General features: G+C 41.4%; 1 protein-coding gene across 10 annotated transcripts in view; it reads left to right on the top strand.

The window, feature by feature from the left end:
- Positions 1 to 20,382, top strand: part of RERE (arginine-glutamic acid dipeptide repeats) — a 498,733-nt gene that overhangs the window by 448,697 nt on the left and 29,654 nt on the right. For 9 of the 10 annotated variants that reach the window (XM_077458063.1, XM_077458062.1, XM_077458064.1 and 6 more), the window contains one exon: positions 18,534 to 18,696. In XM_077458063.1, the coding sequence (XP_077314189.1) occupies positions 18,534 to 18,696 (163 nt within the window). The remainder of the gene's footprint in view (positions 1 to 18,533; positions 18,697 to 20,382) is intronic. The other variant, XM_077458065.1, reaches the window with a different exon arrangement.

The raw sequence follows: 20,382 nt of genomic DNA on the forward strand, positions 1-20,382 counted from the left end.
TTCACATGTAGAACTTTTACAAACAGATAAAATGCCAAATGGGAGTTAGCGATAAAATAAAAAAGTATGTATTTAGCCTCTTTTGATAAGCAGGCCTCTAAATTGTCATTGCCCAGCACTGTTAATTTTAGTTCCATAATGTTTTTATTTGAAATTCAACATAGCATACAGAAAGGCAAAAGAATGTGCTTATATTTACATGACAAACATCAACATTAAACGGATGTCACAGGACAGGTTTTGTTTTCATACAAGTATATGTATGGTGTGATGTGTTTTTAAAAAGATCGGATAGTTGAATCTTCATTTTTTTTTTCTCCTAAATTCCAGCTCCCCTTATGCACCAATTTAGCATTAATGTACTTCTTTTGCAGAAATAAAATGGCTTTTTCATTAATTACCTTGCTCTCTTCATTGCTGTTTAAACACACTGCTCGATTACTTCTACCTTACTTCCTGGTCAGACTTTAGGCCAGTTGAGTCGACCAGCTGAGGGTAGATGATGCAGGATGTGTACTAATGAGGTCAGCTGGTCAACTCCTTCCTGTGTCATGACATGACCTAAAGTCTGACCAGGAAGTAAGGCAGAAGTATTTGAGCAGTGTGTTTAAACCACTATAAAGAGGGTGAGGTAATTAAAAAAAAAAAGGGGGGGGGGGGCGGGTGAGGTAAGCCGGTGTAGAATTAATAGAAAGCTGTTCTTTTGCAAAAAAAAAAGTACATTAATGCTATATTGGTATATAGGGGAGTTTGAATTTAGAACAAAAAAAAGTGAACTTAGCCTTAACTTGCATATCTCGAAGAATAATCAGCACTGTAATTTTTATCAGAATCAGTCTGCAATGTAAATATCTGTGGCCACCTTTTAAACTTCATCAGGTGCCTCCCAAGAAGGGTGGGAGTCTTGTGACAAAGGTTATGTTATTCCAGCTTATAGGCTATTGTTAGAAACGGCGCATTGGGAAAATTAAAGCTGGGGACACACGGGACAAAAATTGTCCAAAAATGGTCGGTTTGGCAGGAATAGCTGTGACTGCTGTGTTCTGGTGAGTGGGCAGTTCCCCTGTCAGAACACGATAACTCTGCAGGGAGATCATTGTACCAACACAAGCTGTTTTAGTATGGCAATCTGTAAGGTTTTTTTTTTTGTTTGTTTTTTCAGCCCCCTGGGTTAAATGAAGAAGAAAAAACTCCTATGTGTACCCAACATAAACCTATTTTTTTATTGGTTAAGAAGTATTTTTGGCATTTGTATCATTAGCAAATGGTCACTGCTCCTCTTCCTCCTCCTATAAAAAGCTTCAGAGTCCAGCTTTCTGTAGAAGAAGAAATCTGGTCTCTGAAGCTTTTTTTTTCTTCTACGGAAATCCAAGCTTTCAATCCTTGGTGTGCAAGGATTGCATTCTGAAAATGAACCCATGTTATAACTGGGTTCCACACAACTCATTTTGTTCCTACTCCTATAGCATTGAATGTTCGGAATGGCCATATGCCAACTAAGTTGTGACTGCCAACACTGATCAAATCCCAGATCAAATTACAGTGGGAACACCTGTAACATGCCTGCCAGCACAAGACTATACCTTAGGTCAGATCTCTGCAAAGTATCACATCTCAGTGAACGCTGTAAATAGAGAAGAGCAGTGTATGCAAGCAAACGCCACCTTCTCCTTTATGCAACAGCATGTCCCCAGGATCCTTGATTCACATATGTCAATATTTTTTATAATGTAAGACCATATAGTTTAAACAAAATTGTCATTTCCCTTTTGTATAACCACTAGCCGACCGCCCCATAGCAGATTTACTGCTACAGGGCGGCCGCGCTGAGCAGGATCACGTGTGTGTGTGTGTGTGTGTGTGTGTGTGTGTGTGTGTGTGTGTGTGTGTGTGTGCGTGTGTGCGCGTGCGTGCATGTGTGTATATATATATATATATATATATATATATATATATATATATGTGTATGTATATATAATGTATGTATATTATACACATACACACCTGTAAAGCAGAAACACCAATCCATGTCTTCTGCTAGCCAAAGCACCTCCCCCACTACACTAAAAGATTAGCTAGGCACACCGTTAACCCTTTGATCGCTCCTGATATTAACCCATTTCCTGTCAGTACAGTGAATATTTTTAGCACTGATCACTGTAATGTCACTGGTCCCCAAAAAAGTGTTGTCCGATTTGCCTGCCGCTTTCCCGATATAAAATGAGTGCCATTAATACTAGTAAAAAATTAGTTAAAGTTAAATAAAAAATATCCCATAGTTTGTAGACGCTATAACTTTTGCGCAAACCAGTCAATATGCACTTATTGAGTTCTTTTTTTTTATTTTATTTTTTACCAAAAATATGTTGCAGAAAACATATCGGCCTAAATTGAAGTAATTCGTTTTTTTACATTTTTTTTTTTTTTTTATTGGATGCGTTTTAGAGCAGAAAGTAAAAAATATTGTGTTGTGGTTTTTTTTTCAAATTGTCGGTCGTTCTTTATAGTGAAAAAAATAAAAAAAAGCAGAGGTGATCAAATACCGCCAAAATAAAGCTGTATTTGTGGGAAAATAACAACATCAATTTTATTTGGGTATAGTGTCGCACGACCGCGCAGTTGTCATGTAACGTGATGCAGTGCCGTATCGCAAAAAATGGCCTGGTCATGAAGGGAGGGGAGGGTAAACCTTCCAGAGGTGAAGTGGATAACATTGCTCATAAGCCATTTCCCAGTGCCAATTTTCACGTGCAGATGGTGCTATAGGTGAGATGTGTTATCTGCTATTCTAAAATATGGGAATGTACATTGTCGCCAGTGAGAGCAAACTCCTGTAAGGCCCCATGTACACTGCTGCTGGTAAACGGATTTCCAGAGGCAGTTGGCTGCTTTTTTTCAGCTGCCCCTGAACTCATCTAATGTTATCTTATGTGTACATGTACACGGGTTTGTTTAATCTCATTTTTAGGCAGTTGAGTTTAGAGACCTTTTTTTGGAAAGCAAAACAAATGAATTCAGACGCTGAGTTTAGAGGTATTTCAAGCGCTAAACGTGGTAAGTTGCGTTTAGCCGCGTTTTGTTTAGACGTTTTTCATTTTTGACTATTTTGAAATTTTTATTCAAACACTTCTAAATGTAAACGCGGCAAAACAGCCGTTTTAAACTTGGGTTACTATCTGTCAAGTTAAATCGTTCAGGAGAGGTTGTAAAGACGTCCCGTGTACATTAAGCCTAAAGGGTCTAGGTATGGAATCCATTGATTGTATTTAACATTGTTGTATTTTCTTTGCCTGGAAAAAACATCTTGGTTTGGCCTATATATTTACTGAACGTTTGGCAGAAAGTCTGTGGCTGAGCTATTTACATTTGCTGATTTATGGAAGCTTCTACACAAATTAGAGCAAGCGTGTGATGAGAGCAAGTTGGAAGCACAGCAGGGTGCCCCATAGAGACGTCTGTTCTGTACAGATTGCTCCTTTTATCCTGGTAGCAGTGAGGTGGCTTACAACAATACAACTGATATAGATGTTTTCTAAATGTCAAGGGGAGAATGGCATTGATGGAAATGACACAGAGAGCAGTTGCCCCCTGGAGGAGATGGGTAGTAGTGCATGTGCTGCTTTTTGTACAGTGTGGGAGATTTTAGATTGCATGCAGGCTGGTGTACAACAGGTGCCTGGAGTGTGCATCCAATAGCCCTGCAGCATCATATGCCAGTTATATATAAATAGCTTGTGTCAGCAAGTGGCAAGTCTTCATGAGAGCCTGACAGATATTTTACAGTTCTCTTCACACGACTACCACCTTATCTATTGCAGGAATGTCCCCGAGTCCATTAGCATTTTCTAATGTGATGGGCCAAGGATTTTCTGAACATGCTGATGTGTATTAATTTCTTATGTGAAAGTTTGGCTGTGTTGCTTAAATACTTTAAAGCACCTGATAATGGAAGTTTGTTCTGTACCGTCTGTCTGTTTCCAGCCACAAGCCAACAATCTCAAAACAAGATGTTTTTCATTAGCAGAAGAATTCGTGGCAAAATAATTTAACACATTCTGCTGTAATAATATAGCAAATTTAATATGATCGAGGCTGTTCCCTGTAATTTTAGTGTAGTGCATTAGATTTTTTAATTTTATATACATGTATTCTATTGTAAAGCTGTCTTTCTGTTTACATGCTCAGAAGACATCAGTGCAGACTTGCACAGGATCTGTAGGCATGCCCCACATTTACCCCCTAATCTCCCACTGCCGTCATGTCCCAGCAATCATTTTTTACCCTATTTATGTAGGAGGACACCTCTTTAAATACACCCTGAGATGTTCTTATCAGGCTTGTAAAGTTATTGTAGGAGCAGTAGTTGGAAAGAGGGAGGGGGCAGAAAGGTTCCTTAGGTGTGTTGCTATTGTTTTACACATGCCCTACCAGAACTATATCTCCCAGAGACATTTTACCTACAAATGGTGTCTAGGTAGGCTCTTTAAAATGGAGGCAGTAGCATTGTCTTGCTGGAAAAGTAATAAATGTATGCACATGGAGAGAGACAGAGAGAGAAGAGGGGATAGACAATGTTGTAGTTCAGCAGCAGTGAAGTCTGGCAGGGCTGATGATTCTATTTTGAATTTAAATACAGCGTAGGCAATATTGTCAGCCATCACCAAGTTAGGGTCCCCCTAGATTTCTTATCTGTGTGTTTTTTTTTTTTTTGGGGGGGGGGGGATTCCCAGTTATCCAGTATTTTTCTGTACTCTACCCTATTTTTTTAAATGGCTAATGCATCAGAAATGTGTATGTATTGGAGAGATGTACTACACAATTTGTTGTTCTTCTAATTTTGCAATTGGATACACCTTAAATTCCACACCCACGAAAAGCGATATCTCTGTTCATTTTAATCACCAGCTAGCTTTACATAATAGGGATCTCAGTAGTGCCACTTTTTCATGGAAGTTGCTGCATATCTTCATAGAATACAGATACCTTAGCAGATTTCAATGTAAAATGAGATTTTCATGGGGTGTTAGCCACGAGCAGTGTAGGTTATGGAAGGTGGGTGATGCTGAGAACTAGGGTGCAGCAAATCTCATCATTGAAGGTTTCAAAGGGTTACAAGCCCAGTGGATAATTTTAGCTCCCCTGGGTTTGCAAGAAATGTTTTTTGCCCGTCCAGGCAAAATAAATATGCAGGCCATCTTTGCAGTACAGTCAGTGTTTAAATGGATAAGACATAGGGAAATGTGCAAGTACATACAAATACTTGTTGACCCTGGTAGAAATGCACTCTGCTACGAATTTCTTGTAGGTGGCTGACAGCAAAAAGCCTTTACAGAACTGAAAAAAATTCAGTCCTTCCCAGTTATCTTGTTGAACTGTGGAATACCCTCCCAAAAAACAAAAAAAATATTTTGCGCTTTTCAAACAGATATAACAAAACTTTTATTTTTCTGTGTGTTTATATACACTTATCAGTTATTCTAGATTGACCCCCTAATAAGCAACTCCATATTTCAACTTGTAGTCATTTGAATTTGGTATAGCGATTTTTTTTTTTTTTTTTTTTCTTTTCTTTTTTTTCTTTTTTTTTCTTTTTTTTTTGTGATCTGACACATTTTATGTAGGATACAAAAATCAATTGCATGACATTTTGTTGCAGTAGTATTATCTAGTTGCTAGTATGCCTATGAAAGTATTTTTGTGTTAACATGGTTTTCTTTATTGTTCATTAAGTAATGCAAGATTCAGTTATTCAAGATGATTGGATTAGTCTGCTGCCAACAGGAGAAATTGGCCAGCCAGATAGATTCCCTTCTGCTTGCCTGGGATGGGACCTTCGGACACGTAGCTCTTTCTATGATGCTTTCCAGACCATTGTATTAGCTGTAGAGCACTCTCTAGATCCCGAACCAAGGCACAGACTCTGTGACCCAGTCTCTGCAGACTCCCTTTGTGAGTATCCCTGCAGACAGGGCACAAATCAGACCAGAATCCAAAAAAGCAGACTTGCCTATCGCAGAGTTGGATTATAGAGTTCAGAGGCCATCCAACTCTGTAATTTTGCATGAAAGTTCTGAGCTTGATAAGGAGCCTACTTCAAAGCAGTCCCATTTGCTCAGTTCACTCCAATACAATGTCCTGTCATTGTAGGACAAATCTGTTTCGTTTTAATCTCTAGACAAACCAATTCACCTGATCCCAAGAACCAAGTTATATCTGGCCTGATGGCTCTTGAATCCAGGCTCTGAAGTTGGAAAAACCCTCTCCCACTGTCTTGAAAGATTCTCACCACCGATGCCAGCCACAAGGGCTGGGGTGGAGTCCAAAACATCAGATCAATGAAGGGGATTTTGTAGCCAGGGGAACATTGTCTCCTAAACAATCTGGAGCACTGAGGAATTTGGTTGTCCTGTTATCATTGGAGGGTCATCTGATCCAGATTCAGTCAAAAAATGCCACGGCAGTGGCGTACATCAACCATCAGAGAGGAACCAGTAGTCTTGCTGTGGCAAGAAAGTATAAAGGATTTCAGCCTTGACAGATCCCTTGTTTGCTTTTCATGTGCCAGGCTTAAACAATTAGCAGACAGACTGCCTCGGCCAACAGCGTCTGAACAGCGTAAGGGTCCCTACACTCACACATTTTGTTTTGCATTTGTGGATGCAAGACGTGGACATCTTAGTTTCTAGGCTTTTGTCAGCTTTGTTTCCTTGTATAGCACTGTAAATTTATGCAACGCTCCACACATACATCGCACACTCACATTGGTCCCTACCCACAAGGAGCCCACAATCCAAGGTCCCCAACTCACATTCATATACTAGGGCCAATTTTGGACAGAAGCCAATTAACCTACCAGCATGTCTTTGGAGTTAACATCAGGGGTGATCAGAGTTAAATGTGTTTCCTGTTTGTGTTTTCTAACTGTCTGACTGGGAAAGCACACAGATCCATCTTCCTGCTTAGCAGAAAGGTAGATCTCAGTGTCATTCCCTGACAAAACGCAGGTCTGCTTGCTTTGCAGGTAGACCTAGAGTCCACCGGAGCCCCGCTCGTTCCCCCCTCCGCTCGGCGGCGGCATTCTCACTGTGGGCACCCGGCTGTGGCTTCACAGTCGGGCACCCACTGCGCATGCGGCACCATGCGTCGTGATTGGCCGTGCAGTCATCTGGAACCTGCCACATGTCCCAGATGACTGACAGGAGGGAGGGGCAGAGCTGAGCCCTTCCTGCGCTGAGGGGAAGTGATGTCACCAGCCCAGGCACTGAAGGAGGCAGACTACAAAGGACCCCCTAGCAAAAGGCATTTAGAGAGGAGTTAAAAAAAAAAAAAAAATATTCCAAATTTTTTTTTTTCAATTTTTTTTTTTTTTTTTTAAGGAATTTTGATTAATTTTTTTATGTGCAACACCCCTTTAACGAGACATGCAGCCATTCCCTAAAATTAGAAGAGAAGCGGTTTAACCTTAAACTGTGTAGGGGGTTCTTTACTGTCAGAGTGGTAAAGATGTGGAATTCTCTTCCACAAGCAGTCACATCAGCAGGGAGCATTGATAATTTGAAAAAACTATTAGATGGGTAACTTAACGGTCACAACATACAGGAGTATACAATGTACTATTAACATACATGCGCACACAGGTTGAACCAGATGGACTTGTGTTTTTTTTCAACCTCACCAACTATGTATGGGACGTTAGTGCACAGTTGCGTAGGCAGCCCATTATTAGATTGTCAGTGGCCAAGCTGGTGTTATTGCACATGAAAGTACTTATGTACATAACATATACATATGTATCCTTATCTAGTATTTGGCCGAATTGAAGAAACCCTTCAGTGAGCTCCAGAGATGGGGGGGATCTAAACGAGCACTCGCCCACGCTCATGCTCTGAGATGCAAATCTTGGCGGTCTACAAATCTGTCTGAAGCCTTTCTTTTTCTTCCCCTAGCCCTAAGTTCTAGAGCATAGCAGGCATTTGCCTGGCACATTCTCATCCACGTGCCTATGTACACATACAAGCCATTTCTTAATCTAGATAAGTGGATTAAGCCCATTTTGTGTTATCCATATGTGTGGAATGATTGCTATGTAGCCTCTCATTGCAAGATTATTTCTGGCTTGTATTTAAATAGATTGGTATCCCAGAGACTGCCATAGCAGCATGTCTCTGTACCCCACAGTCTCTGAAAGGGTTATTCTCAAGCAATAGAAATCTTGGCTGCTACCAACCTCACGAGAGCAACTTTTCTCTAGCTCATTTAAGGCTTTGGAATGACTTTGCGTCTGCAGATAATTTCATCCCCTGTTTTCCCGGACAGAGGGGAATCAGATGAATAGAATACGTGCCAGTAGCTTGTTTCCCATGTGTGTCTCATTCCTGCGATGCCTGCTTGTATTAATAGAACAGCCTACAATGAGAATGCCAAAGCAGCGTCCCTCCCGCCTGGTGTAAAATGGAGTGAATATAAGACCTCGATGTCTTCGTGTGCTTCCTGGATTGTCCTCGGCTGGCTGGGACTTTAATAGCAATCATCCCCTTAGGCTTTTGTTATTTTCCAGACATGACGGCTGAGCTGATAGAAATGTTTCCACACAGCCTTGTAGCAGATGTTGTGCCCTGGTCCTGCTGCAAAAGCTGTCTCCCATCATTCACTGCTCCCTCCCCATCATTTACGCGTAGCTTGACTGTTGCTACCATTCAATCCTACCATGTTGATGTAAGAAGAAGCGTTTCTCTAGAATAACCATTGAAGTTTACCTAAAAAATAAATGCACTTATTTTTGCAGGTAAAAAAATGTGCATTTATATTTTTCCTGGAGCCTGCAGAGCATTGCACCCAAGCTCAGCAGATTGCAGGTGAAATGGCAGGCTCCTGCACAATCTCAGTATAGCTGGCTGCCCTTATGGGACGTATGGGCAGACAGTTACTGGAGAGCAGGAAGATCAATGATCTAAGAATGCGCTCACCGTCACCCTCACAGTTAATTGAGAGCTACAAGCCATCAGCCGCGACGTCAGATGGTAACTGTAGTTTATTCATTCACAGACCTTTGTGAATGGCTGCATCTCTGAGGTCTATGTACTGGTAATGATATATAATGGAGAGGCTTTCCCTCAATATAGGTAAAGCTGCATGTTAGTGCATAGTTGGTTATAAGAGCATAAAGTACTGTTTTAAATGTCTCTGGCTACTTTACATAACATATTGATAACCTCTTGGTTGGTGTTAGAACAGATGAGCAAGTCTATCATTTACATATACTGTTTAAGCCTTGCCTAGTCCCCCACTTTTTGTCCTATGTGCATGGGACGTTTCTCTGTAGTAATTTAAATCTGACCATAAACATACATTGCTTCTCAAATGGGTTTCACCACATTGTTGAACTGCTGGAATTGGTCCAGAGTTCAGGTATAGACGAGTAGCAGTGTGAAAAATACACATATGTGGGCCTATGGCTACCAATATTTGTCTCGTTCTGTGAGGAATGGGAACCTTGAAAAGCTGAGCTTCCTGTCAGTGCCAGGAGGGGATTTGTGCTTAATTAAGGGGCACTGGAAGGATTGAGAGTGTGACATCCCCATATGAATATTTCATCAGCAAGGAAGATCCGTGTAGAGTGTTAGTAAATTAAACATGCCTGTACGTTTATTACCACTTTTCAGCTTGTATGTAATGTCATGGAATGCTTATAGCCTAGCAGAGCAAGGTGGTTACTTTGTGCGGCCATATACATTTGTCATAAAGGATTCTTTTAAATGTATGCAGTAGATCCAAAATGGCACCTCATGACATATTTCACGTTTTGTGAATTGAGGAACAGACATTCACAATATCTGTGTACAAACCTTTTTAAATAATTATTTATTTTTTTACATTGTGTAGTCTGCGCAAAGATTTTTTGTGATAAGCCGTGCTAAGTAATGTTGATTGGAGGTCTTCTAGCGGGAATTAGATGCCATGGCAGCTCCCTGCCTTGTTTGTGCCATGTTTGTGAGATGTTAAAGGGGTAAACTCTGTCATTCAGCAGGGTCAGTTGGGGTAACATCTACACCAGGGATCTGCAATTAGCGGACCGCCAGCTGTTGCAAAACTACAAGTCCCATCATGCCTCTGCCTCTGAGTTTCATGATTGTGCCTGTCAGAGTCTTGCTATGCCTCATGTGATTCGTAGTTCTGCAGCAGCTGGAGGTCCGCTAATTGCATATCCCTGATCTACACCAAGCTATCTGCAAATAGACATTGTGAATGCTCAGGTACATCAAAGTGCTGACTTAAAGCGGGAGTCCACCGGGACTCCGCGTTTTTTTTTTTTTTTTTTAAAAGCCAGCAGCTACAAATACTGCAGCTGCTGACTTTTTTAAATAGTGACACTTACCTGTCCAGCGCGCCGCGATGTCGGCACCCGAAGCCGATCGCTCGCTCGTGCCGCCGCCATCTTGGGTATGGGAATCAGGAAATGGAGCCTTTCGGCTTCGTTTCCCGGTTCCCTACTGCGCATGCGCGAGCCGCGCGGCGCAATCCGGACGGTCCCCGCTGCCTCTGGGAGCTGTGTGTTTCCCAGCAGGCAGCGGGGCACTTGCTGAAGGGGGCGGACGCTTGCGGAAAGGGGCGTAACGTACGCCCCTTTCCGCAGAGAGCTAGCCCGGAAGTGGGTGCAGTTACCTGGATTATCCAGGTAACTGCACCCCCCTCCCCCCTGAAAGGTGCCGATTGTGGCGCCGGAGGGGGGGGGGGGATTCCGATGAGCGGAGGTCCATTTTAGGGTGGACCTCCGCTTTAATGGCACTATGCTAGTGACATTAGATAAGACAGGGGCTTTGCAAGCTCAGACATGAATGGATGAGGTGTAACAGTACACAACAGAGATCAGCCTTGATCCTGAGGATCGCAGCTTTTCTCTGTTTCATAAACACACAAAAGTGTGAACTAGGGTTTGACATTAATTTGTTTATTTAAATCTGATAGTACATCTAACACCCCCCCCCCCCCCACACACACACACACACACACCCCCCGACTGATAATGATGCTGTCCAAAGGTGCCCCTGTGCTGCTTCATCCAGAGTGGGGGCTCCCAAATCCAGGAGGGGTGTTACTGACCAGATCACAAGGGGGGGAGGGTTTGCTAAAAAAAATTAAAACAGCTGCAGCTACCACACCTAATAATTGGTAAGCTGCAATTTATTTTTATTTTTTTTGTTTTGGTTTAATACTACTTTCATTTGTTAAGATAGTCAACACTTTTGTAAATGTTCAGGAAGCTTTAGCGTGAATCATAGAGAATATTGTGTAATAGGTGTATTCATCAATGCAGCATTCATAAGCAAAACTGACAAAAGGAGTGGATTTAACCCTTACAATGCTGCTGCACTTTAGCCCTTCTAATGTGATGCTATAACTAGGTGACGGCAATGATTACACACCCCTTTTAGCTCTTACTTGTCTGAGGACAGTGTTTCTCGGAAATTGTGATATCTTAGAGATTCTCGGCTGTGTTGTCTTTTATGGGTGATCCTGGTTCTTTAAGGAAACATGAAACCTGGTAGCCAGCTTTCTTTCTGTGTTTACTTTCATGCATTGAAGCCTGGTACAACACAGGGAAGTTTGAACTATGCTCTGTAGGTGTGATACTTGTGATAAGCAGTCTGCTGTTTAGCCTGGGACTGGCACCTCCCTGTACCCTCCCTGTACTCGGAGCAGCAGGTATTTCTCACTGGCCACCAAATAATGAAAAGAACAGCGCTCATGTCACTTGCAGGTTGTATTAAAAAAAAAAAACGTATTTTATTTATTTTTGTGTACTGGCAGGTTGCATTTAAATTTGTTTCGTAAAGATGTTTGGATTAATGGTCGGCTTGTTTAGGTTTCATTGTGTCTGTGTCTGCAGTCACAGAAGCAGAGGTCTACATGTGGTTTCTGTTTGTAGGTTGCTTGTACAAAGGCAGAAGTAGCGATTCTGTTTCTGATTTTTATATAGTGCAATTAGATTTACTTTTTTTTAATGTAGCATTTCACCTACTGCTACTTTTAGTATCTGGAAATGTGAGCCCATTTGCTTTGAATATATACAGTTTGTTCTGTGTATATTTGGTTACTTTTGCATATAGTTACTGCTTGTTTCATGTTTTCATTGAGCCATTTCTTTTACAGATTTCTAGATTTTCCAATTGGGCTCTATTAACACTTGTACGACTCCAAAGTCAAGCAACTTTTTTGCGTAACTTTGGTGTTGCAACTTTTGATGCAATTTTGGATGGGTGCGACTTTGGCTTTTTACCAGTCGTAATGGACAACTGTTGCACAAATCTCACACGTATAACATTCAGGTGCACTCTGTGGCATTTAAGTCAAACGAAAGTCAGACCAAAGTAGTGTATGAACTATGGTTATCATAGGAAAACATGGATTAAGACTTGTCATTCAATTTTGATGCACAGTGCCATAGCAAGTTGCACAAGTGTGAATGGGGACTTAGTAGCTATCTGGGTTTCAGGCATAGCACCTTGCTATATAAAACTTTTATATTTTAGAAGTTCACCTTTTGGAAATTTCAACAAAGACACCTATAGATATGTTAAGTAATGGCAATCAACAAATAGATATTTATAGATATTCGCAGGATTCTTATTCTTTGCATACTTTATTTTTCTTTTCTCTCCCAATCTTGTCACAGTGGCCATTTTCACTAAAGGTAGATTAATGCATCTCCCTTCACATCCTGGAACTCTGGGTCTGCCTCCAGAACTTCCCAGGATGCAACACTGAGGCCAGGGTTAGCTCCCCAGTGCCTCACTAAACCAGGGAGTCAATAAACAGTAATTGGATTAAAAGCAAGATTGTTTAACTGGTGAATGTAGGAGGAGTTCATATCAGCATGCAAAGCTATATTCTGATTTTAATTTTAGTGAAAGGGGAGAAAAGTTTCTTTAAATCACCAGGATTTTGGCAGTCCCATGTATAAAAACATTAGGGTGTCCTTCCGGATTTCCAATACACCAGGATTCTGATTACAAACATGTATAAATTGTCTGAAGACTCTTAAAGCTGAATTCCAGGAATTCAGCTCCTTTGTAAAGAGTTAAAGCGGAGGTCTGCCCACCGTTGCAAAAATTAAAAGCCAGCAAGTGCTGACTTTTAATAATAGGACACTTACCTGTCCTGGAATCCAGCGATGTTTCCATCAGCTGTCAGGTGCATAACACCTCCATTGTGAGTAAGGGAACCCAGCAGTGAAGCCTCATGGCTTCATGCCAGGAACACTGCTGCCCTTGCACAAGGCTCCGCTCCTCTCTCCTACTGGCCCGGAGGCTGGTGGAGGGGAGGAGCCCAGGCCGTGACGTCAGAACCCACGGCTGAGGCAATCGGAAGTGGGAACAGGATACCTGTGAAAGACAGTTATCCTGTCCTCCCTCTCTCCCGCAAGGTGCCAAAAGATGCTCCAGGGGGGGGGGGGGGGGTGTATGAGCAGAAGTTCCACTTTTGGGTGGGAACTCCACTTTAAGGCACACAGAGTTAAGTACAAGGAGTTGATCTTGTGGACTTTTCTCTACTATTAGACGTGCACACTGAAACATTTTTCGGGTTTCATCTGAAAAATAAATTTATTTAGTTACTCCCGAAATTCGTTTTTATTTATTTTGCTTCATTAAAAAATGCATTTGTACGAAAATCCGAATTAAAGTGGTGGGCCAGCTTAAAAAAAAAAAAAAAAGAATCTTTAATATTCTTAAAAAATTAAAAAAAAACATAAAACATTTTTCTTTACCTTGTCAGAAATCCCTGTTGCTAGGGAGTCTTCCTAATCTGCCTTCTTCCTGCTCCTCGGTGATCTTCGTCTTCTCTCCTCGTCGTCTTCTGGGTAATGGGGCACGCTGTGTTCTGGGAACTGTGTGTTTCCTAACACAGCGCGTCCCATTCACAAATCGCCGTGCAACTCGCGCATGCGCAGTAGGAAACGGGCAGTGAAGCCGCAAGGCTCCACTGCCTGTTTCCCTTAGTGAGGATGGCAGAGCTGGGACCCGAGAGCCGAGGGACATGTCGGCCTCGGCGGCCGACATCGCAGGTGCCCTGGAAAGGTAAGTCTCCTTATTAAAAGTCAGCAGCTACTTTTTTTTTTTTTTTTTTTTTTTTTTTAGCTGCTGACTTTAAAAAAAAAAAAAAAATTTCAGCTGAAACACCGCTTTAAGGTCTAATCTGTCAATTAAAGGCTTATGGTGTCCGTCGGATGTTCTAAGAATATTTGACAAAGCAGCTCTACGACACTGTGATCGTACATTTCTGGTCGAATGCTCTGCCCACAAGCTATAGTAGAAATCTCATGTTTGACTAGTAATAATTATTATTACTAGTCAAACAACATTAGAATTCTTCTATAGCCTATGGGCGGAGCATTTGACTGTAAATGTCCGCTCGTTGCGTATGTTTTTAGCTGCTTTGTCAGACCTTCATGTCACTATAATGTTAAATCTTTTCTTTCTGTTGAATAATCTTGGACTAATAAGTTGGGTTAGGCGCATTTGGCCGCAGGTTTGATTGACACAGATTGCTATTGTCGCCGTCATGTCAAATCTTCTATCTATATTGAACTGTTGTCGCAATATGAAAATAAAACATTTTTTATTTTTGGATTTCGGATTCTGCGCATTCATTAACGTTTTCTTAAAGCGAACACAAAAATCAGGTGAAAATGCATTCAAACGATAATGAATGCACATATCTACTATTTATATCTCCTGGCAGAGTCACTGAAGCCGCTATGCCTGACCCTCCCCTCCTCCTGCCCAATCACAGAACACTTAGTATTTATGTGAACACATTCACAAAATACCAAGGCTTCGATGAATGGGCAGCAGAGAGGAGGGGCGAGCATACAGTGGATATAAGTCTACACACCCCTGTTAAAATATCAGGTTTCTGTGATGTAAAAAAATGAGACAAAGATAAATCCTTCAGAACTTATTCCACCTTTTTAATGTGACCTATAAACTGTACAACTCAATTATTGAAAAACAAACTGAAATATTTTAAGGGGGGAGGGGGGAGTAAAACTAAAAAAAAAATGTGGTTGCATTGTGCACACCCTCTTATAACTGGGGGTGTAGATATGTTAAGAATTAAGCAATCGCATTCAATCTCATGTTAAATAGGAGTCGGTACACACCTGCCATCATTCAAAGTGTCTCTGATTAACCCCAAATAAAGTTCAGCTGTTCTAGTAGGTCTTTCCTGATATTTCCTTAGTCGCATCCTACAGCAAAAGTCATGGTCCGCAGAGAGCATCCAAAGCATCAGAGGGATTTCATTTTTAAAAGGTATGAGTCAGGAGAAGGGTGCAAAAAAATTTACAAGGCATTAGATATTCCATGGAACACAGTGAAGACAGTCGTCATCAAGTGGAGAAAATATGGCACAACAGTGACATTACTAAAGAACTTGGCGTCCTTCCAAAATTCATGAAAAGACGAGAAGAAAACTGGTTAGAGAGGCTGCCAAGAGGCCTGCTGCAGAAATATCTGGCAAGTACTGGCTGTGTATGGTACATGTGACAAGAATCTCCCATATTCTTCATATGTCTGGGCTATGGTGTAGAGTGGCAAGACGGAAGCCTTTTCTTACGAAGGAAAACATCCAACCCCGTCTAAATTTTGCAAAAAAACACATCTGAAGTCTCCCAAAAGCATGTAGTAAAATGTGTTATGGTCTGATGAAACCAAGGCTGAACTTTTTGGCCATAATTCCAAAAGATATGTTTGGCGCAAAAACAACACTGCCAAAAGAACACCATACCCACAGTGAAGCATAGCGGTGGCAGCATCATGCTTATGGGCTGTTTTTCTTCAGCTGGAACAGGACCCTTAGTTAAGGTAGAGGGAATTCTGAACCATTCCAAATAGCAGTCAATATTGTCACAAGACCTTCAGGCTTCTGCTAGAAATCTGAACATGAAGAGGAACGTTGTCTTTCAGCATGTCAACGACCCAAAGCATACATCCAAATCAACAAAGGAATGACTTCACCAGAGAAAGTTTTGGAATGGCCCAGCCAGAGCCCAGACCTGAATCCCACTGAAAATCTGTGGGGTGATCTGAAGAGGACTGTACACAGGAGATACCCTCGCAATCTGACGGATTTGGACTGGGGGTTTGCAAAGAAGAGTGGGCTAATCTTGCCAGGTAAAGATGTGCCAAGCTGGTAGTCTTTTTGGGTCGGATTCTGAGTGCTGTAATAAAATCAAAGTTGCTTCAACTAAGTATTAGTTAAAGGGTGTGCATACTTATGCAACCATATTTTTTTTATTTTTACTTCCCTCCACCTAAAAGATTTCAGTTTGTTGTTCAACAGAGTTGTACAGTTTATAGGTCACATTAAATGTGGAAAAAGTTCTGAAATGATTTATCGTTGTATAATTTTTTTTTACATCACAGAAACCTGACATTTTAACAGGGTGTGTAGACTTTTTATATCCAGTGTAGCTGCTCACCTGTAGAGCAATAAATCTGTTAAATGTAATTAGAGCTAAGCCTAGGAGGTGTCGTGCACCTAGTTAGACTTAATTCATAGTCCGCCTCTACGTTTTACAAAGTGGCTGAATTCCTGGAAGTCGCTTTATTTATGTGAGCATCTCTGCACAGCTCCTGTGTGGCAATCCCTGGGTACCCTAGTGGCACTAGACTCCCAAGCACAATAAAATTATCATATGGCATTTAATTTATGTGGAATCATTTGGCCCACCCTATTCCTTCTGAGTCATGAATGATGCAAAAAGCTTCTTACATCTGGTTCACACCTGAAGAGAAACTATTCTTGCCCAAGGGAGGAATAGCAGTCCATGCACAACATTGTTTCCATTAGCATGGCTAGCTATTATTATTATAATTATCATCATACAGGATTTATATAGCGCCAGCAGTTTACACCACATTTTACAACAGAAATATGCAATGAGAGAAATGGTAAAGTATAATGTATAAATCAGAAGGTGAATACAGAAATAAAATAAATAATTAATCAAAACATCACCTTGTAGCGCTCAACTACTGCTAGAATAAATAAAGTTATACACATTAATAGTAAAACTATATTAACCCCACAATTATATAAATTCACATGTGCATAGTCAATGGTGACTCAATAAAGATAGACTCTACTGCAATACAATACAAATGTGAAAAAATGAAAAAATCAAATAAACGAGTGTGTAAGGAACAAAGAATATATATAGAGTCCATAAAAAGAAATCCAGAATGCGGAAAACTCTTTTATGTGAAAATTCAGTGTCCGTATAATGCAAAGCCTTCACCACACCCTTGGTGTTTGTGACCCCCCTCGTATGGAGCACTCACCAGCTGTACTGCTCAGCACTCTCGTTTTCTCGTTTCATAGCAAATCCGGAAGTCCAACCTGTAGATTTTTTAGCAAATATGGCTCCCCCCCCATGTACACTGATGAGGATGATGATAAATATTCAAGATTTATATAACGCCTAGAGCTGCACGATGCGCAGTAGGAAACGGGCTGTGAAGCCGCAAGGCTTCATTTCCTGATACCCTTCCTGAAGATGTCAGCGCCTCCACCCGAAGATGAGGGACGGGTTGGGTGAGGGTGCCCTGGACAGGTAAGTGTCCTTATTTTAAAAGTCAGCAGCTGAAGTATTTGTAGCTGCTGACTTTAAGGGGGGTTGAATCGATTAATCACGCAGCTCTAATAGCACCAATAGATTACAACCTGCAACAAGTTGTCAAACTTGGCAGAGAATTATAGAGCCAGATTGTTTAATTTTAAAATAGTTCTAAACCCTAATTGGATGACACTTAATTTGCTGAAGTAGTTAGAGGCTCAAATTTAGGAACAAAATTTTCAGGTATATTCTGTGAAATAAGAAAAGCCACTCCAAGTGATTGAGTCTCTGGTTAATCCCCAACACACACTAGTCGGGTGGTAGCCCAGCTCACATGCTGTGTTACTTAAGGAAATGATTCCAGATGGTTGCACTACCAAAAATCCTTTAATTGAAGCTTCATGTGACAAGTGGTTGACAGCTGGAGCAGGGGACAAAGAGGTAGACGCGTTTCGTGCCAATGTTGGCGCTTAGTCATTACATATATTCTGTAATTGCAGATTCACAGGGAATTTTACATGTATTGCATGCATACCTGATGTTTGTTTTTTTTATCCAACTTTAGTAACAATTTACAAAATTATATAACAATATTTAGCAAACTTTTTTTTTTTTTTGTAAACTGCGTACAGAGCAAGTTTTAGTATGCTGTTATAATCACATTATAATGAGGACACAAAATAGTTGCTTGTAGTGTTTGAGAGATCGGTGCATTTTATGGGTTTATATTGACACACACAAAATAATTCTGTAAAATTCATCTGTTGACTAGATCATGGTAGCATGCCTGTTAAGTCCTGTGCTAAAATCTGATTCTTCTTTTCATTGTATGTAAGATCAACTGTCCTAGTCTTTATCCACAATCAGCTTTTGCATTAAGTAAGCTGTTATATTAACGTAAAGTGATTATTTGCAGGGAGAACTTATTACCTTTTACTACTACTGGAAGAAAACTCCTGAAGCAGCAAGCTCCCGTGCCCACCGCAGGCATCGGAGGCAGGCAGTCTTTCGGCGGATAAAAACTCGCACCGCCACCACACCGGTGAACACTCCCTCCCGGCCTCCATCCAGTGAGTTTTGTAAGTGCACTTGCTCCACTAACTTATGTCTGAAGATAACATTCAAAGATTGGAATGTTTACACAGTGAAATGTGACTAAAACTGATAAAATACCTGTGTGTGTGTGTGTATATATATATATATACAATTTATTGTGCGTGTGTGTATATTTAAATATATATATATATATATATATATATGCACTCACAGTATCTCACAAAAGTGAGTACACCCGTCGCATATTTGTAAATATTTTATTACCGTATTTTCCGGCGTATAAGACGACCTTTTACACTTAAAAAAACTGAGCAAAAAGGAGGGGTCGTCTTATACGCCGGGTCAGCTGCTGGGATGCCTTTTGGATGTCCAGTAATACTGTATGTAGCTTCGGCTACATACAGTATATACCATTGAACCAATCCCAGTGAGCGATGTATTCAAATGAATACAGAGCCTGCTCGGATTGGAGTAGCAATCTCTGCCAATCCGAGCAGGCTACACACAGTAGCCTGCTCCGATTGGCTTTGAGAGTGAGGCGCGGGCTGATGATGTAACAGCCTCCGCCAATCCCAGCAGGCTTTGTATTCATTAATAGAATACATTGCTTGCCGTGATTGGCACCAGCAAGAAGGAAGAAGGAAATGGCTCCAGCAAGAACGAAGAAGAGGGATATGAAGCATCGGAAGCCTCGGAATGGGGGGTCGTCTTAAACGGTGAGTACGGGCAAAACATTTTAAAAACCTGTACAGTTAGGGGGTCGTCTTATATGCCGGGTCGTCTTATACACCGGCAAATACGGTATATCTTTTCAAGTGAAAAAACCGAAGAGTACACCCCTAAGTTAAAATGTCCAAATTGGGCCCAATTAGCCATTTTCCCTCCACAATGTCATGTGACTCGTTAGTGTTACAAGATCTCAGGTGTAAATGGGGAACAGGTGTGTTAAATTTGGTGTTATCGCTTTCACTCTCTCATACTAGTCGCTTTAAGTTCAGCATGGCACCTCATGGCAAAGAACTCTCTGAGGATCTGAAAAAAAGAATTGTTGCTCTACATAAAGATGACCTAGGCTATAAGAAGATTGCCAAGACCCTGAAGCACAGTGGCCAAGACCATACAGCAGTTTAACAGGACAGGTTCCACTCAGAACAGACCTCGCCATGAATCAACTGTTGAATCAACGTGCTCAGCATCATATCCAGTGGTTGTCTGGAAAATAGACGTATGAGTGCTGCCAGCATTGCTGCAGAGGTTGAAGGGGTGGAGGGTCAGCCTGCCAGTGCTCAGACCATACGCCGCACACTGCATCAAATTGGCCTGCATGGCTGTCGTCCCAGAAGGAGGCCTCTTCTAAAGATGCACAGGAAAGCCTGCAAACAGTTTGCTGAAGACGGCAGACTAAGGACATGAATTACTGGAACCATGTCCTGTGGTTTTATGAGACCAAGATTATTTTGTTCAGATGGTGTCAAGCGTGTGTGGCGGCAAAAAGGTGAGGAGTACAAAGACAAGTGTGTCTTGCCTACAGTCAAGCATGGTGGTGGGATTGCCATGATCTGGGGCTGCATGAGTGCTGCTGGCTCTGGGGAGCAACAGTTCTTTGAGGGAACCATGAATGCCAACATGTACTGTGACATACTAGCCGAGCATGATCCTCTCCCCTCAGAGACTGGGCCGCAGGGCAGTATTCCCCAAACACACCTCCA

This window comes from Lithobates pipiens, unplaced genomic scaffold, assembly GCF_037356315.1.
Source record: "Lithobates pipiens isolate NorthernLeopardFrog02 unplaced genomic scaffold, aLitPip1_a1.2 Scaffold_27, whole genome shotgun sequence".
In the NCBI taxonomy this organism is placed as follows: Eukaryota; Metazoa; Chordata; class Amphibia; order Anura; family Ranidae; genus Lithobates; species Lithobates pipiens.